General features: G+C 38.0%; 1 protein-coding gene across 3 annotated transcripts in view; it reads left to right on the plus strand.

The window, feature by feature from the left end:
* Nucleotides 1–15,411, plus strand: part of LOC111053603 — a 36,059-nt gene extending 20,648 nt beyond the window's left edge. For 2 of the 3 annotated variants that reach the window (XM_039433745.1, XM_039433744.1), the window contains exons 8-11: nucleotides 1,834–1,963; nucleotides 5,071–5,303; nucleotides 10,136–10,288; nucleotides 14,211–15,147. In XM_039433745.1, coding sequence (XP_039289679.1) covers nucleotides 1,834–1,963; nucleotides 5,071–5,303; nucleotides 10,136–10,288; nucleotides 14,211–14,552 — 858 coding nt within the window. In that variant the 3' untranslated portion in view covers nucleotides 14,553–15,147. Of the gene's footprint in view, nucleotides 1–1,833; nucleotides 1,964–5,070; nucleotides 5,304–10,135; nucleotides 10,289–14,210 lie in introns of all 3 variants that reach the window. The other variant, XM_039433743.1, reaches the window with a different exon arrangement.
* The last annotated feature ends 486 nt before the right edge of the window (nucleotides 15,412–15,897 follow it).

Here is a 15,897-nt window from a genome sequence, read left to right on the forward strand (position 1 = left end):
GGATACGAGAGATGGAAACATAGGTTCAGCAAACGAGGCAAAGGTACTTGGAGTAGTGCTGGACTCTGAACTCTCCTGGCGACCTCATTTAGACCAGCTAAAGAGCAAACTAAACTCAGCAGTATTTGTTCTTAGAACCGTGAAGAAATTGCTGGATGCAGGAACGCTTAGAAGTGTTTATTTTGCTGTGTTCCATTCTCTTCTTTCATACGGTGTTATATTTTGGGGCAATTCAACTCATGCAATACATATATTTAGGGTTCAAAAGTGGGCAGTTAGAGTGATGGTGGGTGAATCTATTAGAGCAAGTTGTAGAGATTATTTCAAAGAGTTAAAGATTCTCCCACTACCAGGTGTATATATTTTAGAGGCTCTTTGTTTTATTGATAGGAATAAAGATAGGTTCAATACAGGAGAGTTGTTCCACTCATACAATACCAGATATAGACAAAACCACAGAGACGACATTCATCGAACTGGTATGTATGAGAGGGGGGTAAGGAGTGCAGGGATTCGGCTTTATAATTCATTGCCAACACGCATAAAAGCTCTTACAGGTGAAAAGTTCAGAATTAAGGTGAGGGAGGAGTTGTTGCAGGTTTGTCCTTATTCCAGTGAGGAATTCCTTTTGCATTATAGAATGCAAAGATTGACGACTTAGATTATAATTGACAAATCCTTATACCCCTTTCATAGGTGGTCAGTGGGATGAAAAAATGAAATGAAAAAAATTGGTAGGCAGCTTTCCATAGTTTCCTGTCCAGAGCTATACTTTTCAGTTGGATGTTGCTCTGGATACCTAGATCTTTGGTAACTTAGGCCAATAACCATCCTCGGTAAAGGATCAATAATATGCAAAACTTCAAATAATCAATCAGTCCAGTAGTTGAGACGTGATGATGCGTCATTCATGAATTTCACTTTTTGTGTAGTTGGGAAGTTGATATTGTGGTAATTATTCATATTAAATAAAAAAAAATACTAAGAAATTGTCAAAAATCACAGATTTAGTTGTTACACCATTGTGATCTCTGTTTATCAGAGATTGACAATGGTGTAACAACCGAAACCGGTCTTTCTAACTATCAATAAATCTGTGATTTTTGAAAATTTCTTGGTATTTTTATTAAATTTAATATTCATGAATTTCCTATCCCGTTCATGTAAAGCTAATTTTTCCCTTTATTATATTATCATAAATTATAGATAAGTCTTCTCTGTCGTGGCACTTAATCACGGTTGAAATCGATAGGCTCTTGTGCAAGCGAGCCCCAGAGTTGAAAATTTGAAGTTGATTAAATGAATAAATTGTAAATTGAAATTAATTGATGAAAGCAATTTAAAGTGGTGATCGTCGAACAAGCAAACTACAAACGGACGACTCAAGGTTCGGTTCTAGTCATCATAAAGGTGCGTACAGACTTTCGTTCCGCTCCAAGACCGAACGTCACTCCAGCAGAGCGATTGATGATCGACCGGCGAGCAACAGTGGTTCGACCGGGGAACGCGAGAAGATCCAATATCTTCCGTAACGTTCATGATGGGTGCGTAGGCGGAGCGACTGTGGTTCGATGGAGGAACGAAGGCGGTACGAGGGCGGAGCGTGCTCGGTGCTGGTTGGAAGCTCGTATATGTGTACGCAGCTTAAGAACTCACTAGGCTTGTTCAATTAATTGTTTATTCCTCTTAATATTATCTCTATGACATAGATTGTTTGATTACAGATTTGTGAGGTTTCCTAATATATTTTTACGTGATGTATTCGACACTGTGGAAGACTGTAAAAATGTCTGACTTGGTCAACTGTGTGACATTAGAATTGCTTGATTGTAGGTGATGTCGCATGTGAGGTTTCCGATGATGTCACCCAGACAGCTGGCCGAATTACTCATGTCTCCACTAACCAAAAAGTACAAGGAGTTCTTCATAGAGCGCATGGCTATTGGCATGTCCTTTCATTCCGGTCAGTTATAAACATTAAATTCACAAGTTTGTTTCATAAATAAGCATAAGAACAGATGTGATCTATAAGGCTCAACTCACACTTGGGCGACTCAGGTCGAGAAGAGACTCGATTCTAGTCGAGAGCATGTGCGGTGCTATCTCACTCTACTTTACTAAAAACTAGTACTCTAACTTGAACGTTTTCATTGGGAGAGTTCACAAGATTGTTAGTACTTGCCCAGGGAGCTGTACCACTAAGGCTCAACTCACACTTTCGCGACTCAGGTCGAGAAGAGACTCGACTCTAGTCGAGAGCATGTGTTTTCAAATGGTGACATCTCGGAGACTAGAATCGACTGGTCTGAGTGTCACCATTTGAAAACACATGCTCTCGACTAGAGTCGAGTCTCTTCTCGACCTGAGTCGCGTAAGTGTGAGTTGAGCATAAGAAGATGCCTAGTTACTTTCCTTGCCCTATTACCATAGGTAAGGAAAGTATTGCTTTCCAAAAAAAAGGTACCCTAATTTTATGTTTTCTATACGTTTCAAGGTCCCCTGAGTCCAAAAAAATGATTTTTGGGTGTTGGTCTGTGTGTGTATGTGTGTGTGTGTGTGTGTGTGTGTGTGTGTGTGTGTGTGTGTGTGTGTGTGTGTGTGTGGTGTGTGTGTGTGTGTGTGTATGTGTGTATGTCTGTGAGCACGATAACTCCATTCCTAATTAACCGATTTACTTGAAATTTTAAACTTAAGGTCCTTATACCATGAGGATCCGACCATAAGAAATTCAATAAAATCCAATTCAAGATGGCGGAAAAAAATGGCGGATGATTACTAAAAAACCATGTTTTTCACGTTTTTCTTGAAAACGGCTCTAACGATTTTCTTCAAATTTATACCATGGATAGCTATTTATAAGCCCTATCAACTGACATGAGTCTCATTTCTGGGAAAATTTCAGGAGCTCCGTAATATTCTTGTGAAAAATGGCAGATAATCACTAAAAAACCATGTTATTCACGGTTTTCTCGAAAACGGCTTTAACGATTTTCTTTAAATTCATACCATGTATAGCTATTTATAAGCCCTATCAACTGACATGAGTCTCATTTCTGAGAAAATTGCGGGAGCTCCGTAATATACTTGAGAAAAAAGGCGGATAATTACTAAAAAAAACATGCTTTTCACGATTTTCTCAAAATAACTTGACCGATTTTTTTTCAAATTCATACTCTGTATAGTTATTTATCAGCTCTATTAACTGGCATGAGTCTCCTTCCTGGGAAACTAATGGGGGGTCCACCCCATTATTGAGAAATGGACTTTGTAATCTCCTTCTCGTGCATGAGGTAGGTAGGTAGAGCAGTTCATAAAAAGAACACATAGTCGAGATATTTCATCTGTAGAACAGCTGTTTTGACAACTTTAAAAAAATGACTAAAAAAATCATCGAATTTCACAATTTACACAAAGGAAAAAGTACTCTGAAAACAATTATAAATACACATACACAAAAGTCTGATCGTAGTTTCAAATATGAGCAAGGAAAGTTGTGTGAGTGTACCACACCAGATTTTTTTTCGGTGTGGCGACGGGCGGTAGTTCGAAATGAGCTAACAGCGCATGTGCCTGAATGCAGTATACCTATAGTGAGGTATCTCACCCCGTTATCTCCATATTGCTTTTGAAGAATTGTCTTACTGAAAAAAGTCGATTACTTAATGAGGACAAAACTACTTTAGTGCATCTCTCCTGTAAATGTCCTGCCGAAAAACAGGTAACTTAGATATGAAAAATCAAACTAAAACAACATTTTCAGGTCTACATCTGGATAGTACGCTCAGTTGGACAGATCATTTGCAGGAAATTTGCGGGAAATTAAGCTCATGGATTTTTGCACTTGGACGGCTAGCTCCGATTTGTAATCTAATAACCTTCAAGTCAGTGTATTTTGCAACAATTCATTCACATATGTCTTACGATGTACGGAGGAACTAGTGACACAAATCTGAACAAATTACTACACCTTCAAAAAAAAGCAATAAGGAGAATTTTTAACTTGAATAGTGAACAGTCATGCAGAATCAAAGACCTTAAAGAGATATAGACCCACAATGCCTATGCCTTCCCAATGGTAGCTCTTACTTGAAATTGAAGCCCGCCATTGGGGTATTTTAGCACGAGATATTATATCTATATATATTTGTAATACAATAGATCACAAAGGCATTGGTGGCATTGGTATGTAATAATCTTATGGGTTGCCCCCTCAATGGCGGATTTCAATTCCAAGTACGACACTAGCGCTGCATGTGAGTCTATGCATCTTTAAGGTCTTTGTGCAGAATACTTTTTAAAGATCTGGACTTTATGACAGTGTACAGCCTCTATATATACCGCACAGTGGTATATGTAAAAAAATAATGAATCATTATTCGCAAGACAACGGGACGTCCATAATTACAACACCAGAAACAGGGAAACATTCTTAATTGAGGAACACCAAAAAGGAAAATTATTCAAACAAAGTACGGCTTATAGGAATACAATTTATGGGTTATATCTACCTAGTGGTATTAGAGATGAAAGGGATACTAACAGATTTAAAAATAAACTTGAAAAGTCGTACCTAATAGAATTAGTTTGTTATAATTATGATGAATTTTATAATGCTAGACGATTATTGTATTATCTAGAACATGGTACGCCAGAGTGGAGTAGGTCAATTTCCACACAGAAATAACTAAACAAGTAGAGGAATTTTTTGTAACTAACTATTGTATGTAATTGTAACTTATCTAATATTTTGAGTAATTGATGTAGTTTTAGTTTTTTTGGGAAATAAACATTTATTTTATTATATAATATATATTTTTTAATATCAATGACGCATTCATGTACATATAATCAATGTATGTATTGAATAAAGAGTTTGATAGATTGAGGTTGAAAGAAACAGGTACTGAAGTTGCCTACCCGCGCTCATTATTTATTAACTGAAAACTTGATGAAATGGATGTCACCCAATCAATCGATTATTGATTCTTGAAGTACACAAACCAAATGAAATTAAACTAAACCAAATTTATAGGTTATGTTTTCCCATTTTCTTCGATTGGTGTGTTGTAGGTCACACAGACCGCATCCAGCAGATAGTCTATGCGAGCGAGGGAGACACCAGTAGTGGGCGAGAGGGAGAGGGCAGACTGCTGTTCACACCTCGGCTGTACACGGCAGACAATTGGAGTTCACTGCTCACTGTGGAGAATTTCGGCGCATTGCAGGCTTACCATACACGAACACTGGTCTTCTCGTCACATGCCGGCTTAGCCGAGTGCAACGGAGAGAGGTCTTGTGAGTGGGTGAGTGAGAAACACATGCAACATATCTTCTTGATCTCTATGTAGACAATAGTTATTTGAACTTGTAGGGAGCAAGTGAGACTTTATTCCGTGAGGGGAACGTTTCAATCCTGCGGCGAAGCCATGGGATGTACATTTAAATAATCTAACAAAATGAGGTGTTTGATGATCCAGGTATCACGACTAAGGGATCTTCTTCCAAGTGGAACTATGCGACAGGTTGGTGTAGGCAGTCCTCCAATATTTCTGGGGTGCCTGTTGAACCACTTGATGGGGTGCATAGAATAGTGGTAAGAATAATGCTGAAAAAGTATCCATAGTGTCCGTCAGGGGAGCTATTTGTCGCAGAAAGGTTGTTGATCATAAAAAGCTTTACATCAAGGGGTCGATTTAATTCTCTTCATGTGTAAAACGAATGGTTTTACAATGTTGCCTCATGCACATCAAACTGTAGTGAGGTCCACGTTATAATGGCAGTGTTTGATTAGCAATGGTATTGCTATCCTTGTCTATCATTCAACAAATCGATATATCTTTCTCGCTTCGCTCTTTTGCCGGATCGTCTTTTAACAATGTAGAATTAATAATTAATTAACAAACCATTTCATCTTAATTATGAAAATATTGAAAAATATAATTTCCTGCTTAATAAAATGTAATTGATCATTTTAAACGAGAATGAACAGTTAGGCTCAACTCACACTTACGCGACTGAAGTCGAGAAGAGACTGCGACTCTAGTCTCTTCTCGACGCAGCATGTGTTTTCAAATGGTGACACTCAGACCAGTCGATTCAAGTCTCCGCGACCTCACGACTGTGAGATTGAGTCGAGCGTCGACTCGACATGTTGGTCGAGCCTCGACTTGAGTTGCATAGTACCGTTCATTTTTAATGACAGTGATGTTTTATCATTTTAGATAAGACAATATATTCATAATAATTATTTAAAAAATTGTTACATGCTAAGTAGTGAGGAATTAGATCTTATATTTTTAATTGACCGAGCGAAGTGAGGTCTAAGATTCAAGTTGACGGTTTGGCATTTCTCTTAATGTTTAAATTAATGTTTATATGTTTTTATGTTGCGCATTTAAGACGAAACGCGGTAATAGATTCTCATGAAATTTGACAGGTATGTTCCTTTTTAAATTGCGCGTCGACGTATATACAAGGTTTTTGGAAATTTTGCATTTCAAGGATATATAAAAGGAAAAAAAAGCCTCCTTCATACGCCAATATTACCGTAAAAATCAGACTATAGAATTATTCATCATAAATCAGCTGTCTAGTGGACTATAATACTACCCGTTCAAAAACATCGAACATCTTGAAAATGTATCTTTCCATCAACGTTGTAGACAGTTGCAGCCAGACCTGATAACAGCGCTCACACTCCCATTCCGGGACGACACGTCACGGTACGATATAGGGGACAGAAAGCTCTATGTTTATTTAGGATTTTTTCTAAACATTTTTAATTGATGAATCCTCTATTAATTTTTGAGAAAACATAACAACAGGTCAATGTAACTCACAGAAAGCTCTATGTTTATTTAGGATTTTTTCTAAACATTTTTAATTGATGAATACTTTATTAATTTTTGAGAAAACATAACAACAGGTCAATGTAACTCACTGATCGCGAGGTCTACTGTTCACAGAACTACTAGTAAAGTAAGGTTAGAAATGGAGTAGCATGGAACTGAAGTAGTGACAATGAGCAAGAAAGTCGTAAGGTCGAGAGACTGGAGTCGTACGATTTGAGTCGAGGTAGTGTGAGTTGAGCCTTAATATTACATCAATAAACCTGTATCAGCTACCGTATATAGAGAAGACATTGACAAGACAGAGGATCGGCAACGTTCTTCTCCTATCTTTCTCCAATGCCATTATAACGTATAGAAGGATGGTAGCGGAGACAAGAAGGGAAACACGAAGCAGAAAGGTACATGGAAGTCGCGGTTCAGCTTTCAGTTTCGACGATGTCACTAATCAGCTTTCTTCCTTACCATTACGTCAGTAAAGCAATAGGCTCAAGCTATAAATACCCCAGCGGATCATATCAAATCAAATCAAATTACATTTATTCAGTGAGTTGCATAAAAAAACAAGCTTCGCAACATTGAATCGTCACAATCAATAAATAAAACACAGAACATTATAGAGCAATTCAGAGAACAATGAAGTTAGCAATAAAAATTACATAAATAACTAAATATATTATTGATATTTACAGATGGAAATAAATTGGAAGTTGCATTTGATCAAATGCTAATCAATGAATAATTCTTATTAAACGAAATTCCATTTAAATGTTGTAATTCACCCCGAAGACTACTGCTACTGCAAATATTGACAACAGGGTAAACAGCTAGATGGAAATTCAATGAGTGCTACTATACAAAAATCATTTTCCTTCACCTACTGGCTAAAGTACTTACTTTACTCCCTGAAACATAATACTAAAGTGTCACTTTTTCGCTCTCGGTAGTAAAAAACAGAAAAACTCCCTAGGGAGTAAAAGTGACTCCATTTAAATAACATGGGAAGCATCTCTATTTTAAAAACTTACATTATAATAGGTTAGAAGGTCTAAGATAGATAGATAGATAGATAGGCTGCCTTTATTTTAACCTGGAGGGCGAAGTTAGGGCGCAGCCGGCCCTCTCTCCCACTTAACCCTCCTATACAATTCTAATGCATCTACATCAAAACATAATGAAATAATCTCTTAAATATAATAAGTAATATGATAGAAAAAAATATATATATATGTATATAATATAAATCAATAATTGAAAAAAAAACAATTTCATTCAATTTAGTAGAATATATTTTAGACTGAAAGAAAATAAAAAAAAAGTTAGAAAATAGAGTTATAGGAAATTTTTTTTCAATTTTTAAGCAAGAAACAAGAAAATTTCACGCAAACACACACCTTCCACACAAGCAAACACACCACGCATACACACCTCCTCATCCTATGCCCCGATCGCCCTCCCTCAGCCACGCCAAGACCTCCGCGCCGAACAGTGTCCGCCTCTCCACACTCCTCAAAGATGCGGGTAAGCTATTCCACAGTCTGCAAGCGGTCACACAGAACGACCTATTATATGTCACAGTGCGATGGATGGGAATGCTCAACAGGCTCGCACCATGCCTCGTATCTCTTCTGTTGATTCCTGCGAGGAATTGAAATTTCTGACTCAAGTAGAGAGGAGACCCAGTTGCCAGAACCTTGTGGAGGAGCATCAGCACATGATAAATTCTGCTGTCTCGAAGCTTCAAAATACCCATCTGAGTGATGTAAGGGCTTATGTGGACGTCCCTTTCAAGGCCAAAGACGAATCTCACGCAGTAGTTCTGAGCCCTTTGCAGTCTTTCAGAAGAGTCACTGTCATGTCCTGTATGACCACATCTCCATAATGGAAATGCGGAAATATCAAGGTCTTCACAAGCATTATTCTCTCCCGTAAGGGGATAACAGCTCCAATTCTCTTCAGTGAGTGAATGCCTGCAAAGACCCTGTTGCAAGTCTTTGTCACTTGTTCAGTCCAGTCTAGATGTCTGTTAAATGTAAGTCCTAAGTTTGTAATGTTTTCACTATAATCCAGTCTATGAGAGTTAATTTCAATGAAAGGTCCATGGTTAAAGTCAAGTTGGTTCAAAAGTCTTCTATTACCTATAACGATTGTTTTGGATTTTGATTCATTAATTTTCAATCCATGTTGTGCTGTCCAGAGTGAGACAGCAGTCAGGTCCTCATTCATAAGAGTAACTGCTTCAACAAAGTTATCAGTCTTGAAATGTCTATAAATCTGTAGGTCGTCTGCATAAAGATGAGAAAGCATAAAGAGGTGTCTGTCATTGAGTCAACTGAATTCAATACCACAACCAGAAATTTTATCAACTCATGAAATATATGTGTGTATGATATTATAATATTCTTAATATTAGTAGATGATAAAAGTTTATACAATTTTTAAAATATCTTATTCTATTCAAAATACCAGCCAACAAATATTTTTGATCTGGAGTCAGCCATTTTTGGTAAACACCCAGCTGATATAATTGTTACAACTTTAGCCGATAGATAGCGCAATCGGCAGTGCCAATCAGACGGCCGGTTTTTAGGTTTTAGATTTTAGGTTATGTTGTTAGGAAACATTGTCACCAATACGTAAGTTATTAAAATTATTTTATTTGCAGTTTCTATAAAAAAATGTAGATGGAGGAAAAATGTTGTGTAAATCACGAGTGAAAAATACTTTTTCTCCCTCAGGAAAATTGTTGCCCTCGGCTTCGCCTCGGGCTTCAAACTTTTCCCTCAGGGAGAAAAAGTCATACTTTTCACTCTAGATATACAAATAACTATTGTCAGCCCGGGAATCGAACCCAGTACCTCCTAATTGCCGGTCAGGAATGCTTACCCTTACACCAAACTGGCAATCTCTGGATAGCAGCGCTCATTTTATACAAAGACACAGCGGCCAGTCAGTTGCCAACTTCCAATTTATTTTCTTCTGTAGTCTGGCTGGCCGCTATGTCTTTGTATAAAATGAGCGCTGCTATCCAGAGATTGTCAGTTTGGTGTAAGTGTAAGCATTCCTGATTGGCAATTAGGAGGTACTGGGTTCGATTCCCGGGTTGACAAATCATTTTTGTATAGTAGCGCTCATCGAATTTCCATCTAGCTGTTTACCCTGTTGTCAATATTTGCAGTAGCAGAAGTCTTCGGGGTGATATACAGCATGTAATTGGAATTTCGTTTAATAAGAATTATTATTTATATTTGTTTGATTACTTACATAAATAATTGTACTGTTGACAGGTGGTGGACTTGTACCCGAAAGGGGTGTGGTTTCGCAAGTACTTTCTGATCGTGTGGCAGGGAACTGTTGAAGTGCCCGAGAGTGTGCTGAGAACGGTGAGACTGTCAATCACCTGCAAGGATCCACCTGAAAGCGAAGATCTCAGAGTCAAGGTAAACCCGTCAAATTTATGAGAAGATATCCCATGGTATAGGTCGTTTATGTTCCAAATTTCGAGCCGATTTTTCGTCATCACAAGCCGAATACTGTCTATTATTACTGTTTTGGCCGGGTGAGAGTGTAAGAACGGCACGGTATGAGAGACTACGGCTCAACTCACACTTACGCGACTCAGGTCGAAAAGAGACGACTCTAGTCGAGAGCATGTGTTTCCAAATGGTAACGTCGCGGAGACTAGAGTCGACTGGTCTGAGTGTCACCATTTGGAAACACATGCTCTCGACTAGAGTCGAGTCTCTCTCGACCTGAGTCGCGTAAGTGTGAGTTGAGCCTACCAGTGTCATATAGCTTCAGGAAAAATAACTACTAGGACTATTGAATGAAAAAGACTAAGAAATTGTCAAAAACCACAGATTTATTGATAATTAGAAAGACCGGTTTCGGTTATTACACCATTGTCAATCTCTGATAAATCAGAGTTTATTACTTAGAAGGACCGGTTTCAGTTATTACACCGAAACCGGTCCTTCTAAGTATCAATAAATCTGTGGTTTTTTGGCAATTTCTTAGTCTTTTTCATTTAATATGAATAATTTCCACAATATCAACTTCTCAACTACACAAAAAACTACTAGGACTATCGGCTTTAGTTAACATTGACACATAATAAGCTTCGGTTGACGTGTGAGGCTCTTTGAACCTTTAGATCCTTGAATCCGTCCCTTCAAAACATAGTTAACATTGAAATTTGTAACATAAACGCCCTATACCATGGAGAATATCTTCTCATGCTATCTTTTCTCTATGGGTAAACCCATCAAATTAATAGCATGAGAAGATATCCCATGGTATAGGTCGTTTATGTTCAAAATTTCACGCCGGTTTTTTGTTATTTCAAGAAGAATACTGTCTATTATCACTGTTTTGGTCGGATGAGAGTGTAAGAACGGCTCAGTATGAGAGACTACCAGCATCAGGTAGCTGTTTCACGAAAAAATAACTACGTGGACTATCAGCTTGAGTTAAAAATTAAATTTTAATATAAACGCTCTTTACCATGGGATATCTTCTTATACTATCTTTGCTCCATGATAATACTCAAGTTCAAATAGATTAATGGAAATTCTTTGTACACAACAGAATAGTGTAAGATGATAGAATCTTATGCTATAGTTCTTCTATGGGTAAACCCATCGAAATAATAGCATTATCAGGGGTGCGGCAGTGAAGTATGGATAATTAGAAATACTAGCTAAACACTCATTCTTAAACGTAACTCTTTTTTATTCATGTCTGTACCTTTAAAACTGCTTTCCTATTATATTAAGCTAGCAATTTCTGTATTTATCTGGTTATTTTTATATCTGGTTATTTATGTTTTACGGATCTCGAAAACGGCTCTAACGATTTTCACGAAATTTGGAACATAGTATGTTTATGATATAAAGATTCGATTGCACTAGGTCTCATTCTTTGGAAAACTCGCTAAACGACATTAAAAGGATAATTCATCCTTGGAAAACAGATGATAATTTCGTCGTCTCTCGATAACAGAAGATGTGTGTGCCTGTGTGGGAGAGAGACAGATTTATTCCCAGCTGTGTAATCATAATCAATCAGCAAGAAATTTTATCTAGCTAGACAATCTAATCTATTTGATCAACATAATCTGATTTGTTGACATGACATGATAATCCTCCTAAACTAGAGTATATCATAATTTTCAAAGTTGATCATTATTTGACAATTTCAAGTGATTAGTGAGTGTTATTTAATTTGGTTTGTATATAATCTAAATTATAATTTTTTTATTTTCAAATGTTTGAACAGAAAATTGAACCTGAATTCAAGTGTATGGAACATAACCTACTTTCTGGACTATTTATAGTGTATAAATCAAAATTCGGGAAAGAAACAGTTTTGGGCTGTGCTGTTAGTACTTCCCCAATCATTTTAAAGAATTGTGTTTGGTTTATCAAAAGTCAATAAATAAATAACGAGCGAAGCTCGGTGCCCCGATATTTTTCATTATAAGAGGAAATTGTAATAAAATTGATTACATACTAAAAATAACATAGTTTTTTTTCTTTTAAGGCTACTCTTGAATATAAATAAAAATTTAAATTCAAGTACCCTATAGCCACGACATGTTTTGGCTATATGATGTGGAACATATTATGACTAAATAATTTTTAAAGGTTACTTAGATTTATATTTTTATTTACAAAAATAACATCTTTCAATTGGCGTCCATTTTTAGCCTATTGAAAAAACTGCCTCTGATTTGATAGTGAAGTCAACGTGACAATGGCTGGCAGTATTTTATAAACGATCGTGGCTTGGAAGGCAGCATACTAACGACACGTTAACCACTAACAAACAAAAAACTATTCGAATTAACTAATGTTAAAACGTTTTCCTCTAAAATACCTAATTATAAGGTACACACTAAAAGAAAGAATAAAATTTTCGTTTGAAAATAAATGTGTTACTGCTGTTTAAAAAGATCCATACTTCACTACTCAACCCAATACTGATTACCAATTAGAAGTAGGGTCGGTTTCCGAGCTTGGGATTTAGCTAACTTCTAGACTTTAAACAGCTGGAGTCAGAAAATTGGCTTTCCGAAACGGGGCGTAGTCGTAGTTTTTATGATAATCTTTATTTTCTCATTGCTATAATTGGGAACGTTTTTCCTTGACGAAATAAGACATTCCTAAATAATTCAAAATAGCTGAAACTTTACACTATTTTCTCTTTATTTTATTTTCTAGTTTTTCAAAATTCAATTTAAACGTGGACTGCGACTACGCCCCGTTTCGGAAAGCCAATTTTCTGACACCAGCTGTTTAAAGTCTAGAACTTGGCTAAATCCCGAGCTTGGAAACCGGCCCTTAGGGTAGCTTTCTCCAAAGATGTTTCAACTATTGAACCCGTTTAATCAATGGTTGCACTTATTTTAATTTTTTTCAATTAGTCAGCTGATGGTTTAAACTAGAATTTAACTTTGACTTTTTTGAGAAATCTTAATTTAAGATATGCTTCACTAAGTGCCGGTTGCACAAAAGTCGGTTAAATTTAAATTGCAGTTTTCAAAAAAGCCTTCTCTGATTGGTTCTCGTGAAATTAATCACGATTTAAATTTAACCGGCTGTTGTGCAACCGGGCCTAAACATTAGCAAATGATAATAATCAAACTATTGTATATATACTTTGTAAATATTCGTAGCTTGTTATGTAATCAACATGTTGATTGATTGATTGATCAGTAGTTTTGTAACTGAAAAACACAGATTTCAAGAATTTCAAGGATGTACAAGGTGTGCCAAAGAAACTTACTTATCGCGTTCAGTCAATTCTTGAATAACAGCCAATTTATAGGGAATAGCCAATTGAAAATTCGTCGAACAGTGGAGTCTGAAATTGCCATAGCAGCTGAGTGTTGCGAGCCGAACGCCGGGGAGAACGCACAACTGACTGCCTCACTCTTTCGATATTTTCTGGAGTTCTGATGGTTCGTTGAAGTCCATTTCTGGGTTTAGCGACACTTCCACACTCCTGAAATGAGTTAACCCACGACAGAATCTAATTATGGCCAGGAACAACGAGTCTGTGGGGAGGAGTTTCTTCAAATCGAGCGCGGAAGGTGATCGACCATTAGAAAAGAATCTCTCAACTGCGAAGGCCCGCTGCTCTCTAGACCGGAGCATGATGGCGAGGGAGGATAAATTTGAGAACTACCCCCTCCAGATGCGCTTCCCCCTCCAGACCAATTAAGCGCACGAGATTTTTTTTTCAAATAATTAAGTTTCTCTGGCGCACTTTGTATATTCTGAATAAACTCCTCTGGTCATGTCCTCCCCTCGACCAGAGAAATTATCTTGTATCATTACTAAACGTAAATGTCTGTCGCAGGTTGGCATCCTGATAAACGGAATTCAAGATGGCGTCGAACACGTGATGTCGGTGATGCAGCGAAACCATCGCTTCAGCGAAAAGGAGAAAGTGCTCAATCTGGACGATATCCTCGCGTTCGACGAACTCAACCAAGTGTGTTCATTTCCCCCCTCCTCCTCCGCCTCAGCCCCCTCCTCCTCAGCCCCCTCCTCCTCAACGAACAAAGCAGCAGGTGAGCCATCACCCTATCTGGTGGGACCAAATCGCGACATTTTGAAAATTCACATCATCATTGCTCCGCTGTGCGAGTTCTCTAGCATAGAGCCACCCGATCAGACTCTCATTGTACCTACTAGGTAGACTCTACCTACCTACCTACCTACCCTACACTCACACAGTGTGGTGAGATTCACTCTATACTGTCAACTGGTTTGAATGGACAAGCGTTTCTTGTTCTCCCATCATTCTTAGGGTCAAATCATTGTTTTTAAATTATTAATTATTTTTAGTTTTTTTATTAATTTTATTATAATAAAAGAAAGAAATGGCTTATACACGGACGAGATTGATGATATTCTTATTAAAAACTGTATTTATACAGTAATAGTAAGATCTATTATCTAATAAAGGAAAGAATTGGCTTCTAGACGAAGGGGATAGACAGCGAGTATGGTGACGTCACCAATGTACACGACCAAAGCAAGCAGATTGTCGAGTCGCTGCTCGCTACAATTGACACCCACAAAAAGAAAATCGCCTCATACAAGAACCAAGTAGAGGAGTTGGAGGAGATGAATGCAGACTTGGAGGACGATCTGAGACAGGAGCTGGCGGTCGAGTATCGGACTCAAAGTGTTGACATCTTCGATTACAATAGCAACAGCAACAGCATTGTGCTAGATGCGGACGAATAGTCAAACGAATGACGGAGCAGGAGCTCAAGAACCACTCCGACCTCAAACAGACCATCATAAATCACTGCAATACTGATGATTTACAGAGCTTAACAAAAAACGTCCACAAATTGAGTCAACATGATTGTGAAAATCGCCTCATACAAGAACCATCATCGCCACCACCTGCCCAGATTCTGAAGAATTTGCAGTCAGAAATGAACATGACAAGCCCCGCAGTGAGCGGTTGTTGACGCTCACCACGTCTCGCTCAACCAAACGCTATGCCTCAAATTTCCATGGAAGAATTTCCTGATATTGGTGAATCGGCTCGAATGAAAACGCTTACCAGTTCTGCTAGGAAAACTAAGAGAGTCACTCGATCGGCGGCATCTACGCAAACTCAGAGTGTATTATTAGAATGACCTATTCCACCCTCTAGGTTTTCTAATAATTGCGAAGTATTGCTACGACGCGGACTAGCTACAGCCGGGTATGGGTCGGGGTCGGTGACCGTATTGACTGGTGGAGATACTGGACCTACACTTCTCCCCCTGTCCTGATTCTTTACCCTCTGTCTTTGGCGGGAGGTATTTAATTTGAAGGGAAGAGTGTGTGCCCGTGCCGTTGTTGGCCGATTCGGCCCTCGGCTCTTGGAATTCAGGTTGGGTGTTAGGGAGGATTGAGGTAACCTTAACCAAGGATACGGATCCGGATATCAGATCCCACAAATAATTATATTTGTAAAGGTAGTACGCAATCTGAACCAACTGCGAGTTGACGGCGAGCAAAGCTGTACCTGCAAGCCCGGA

This window comes from Nilaparvata lugens, chromosome 8, assembly GCF_014356525.2.
Source record: "Nilaparvata lugens isolate BPH chromosome 8, ASM1435652v1, whole genome shotgun sequence".
NCBI classification, from domain to species: domain Eukaryota; kingdom Metazoa; phylum Arthropoda; class Insecta; order Hemiptera; family Delphacidae; genus Nilaparvata; species Nilaparvata lugens.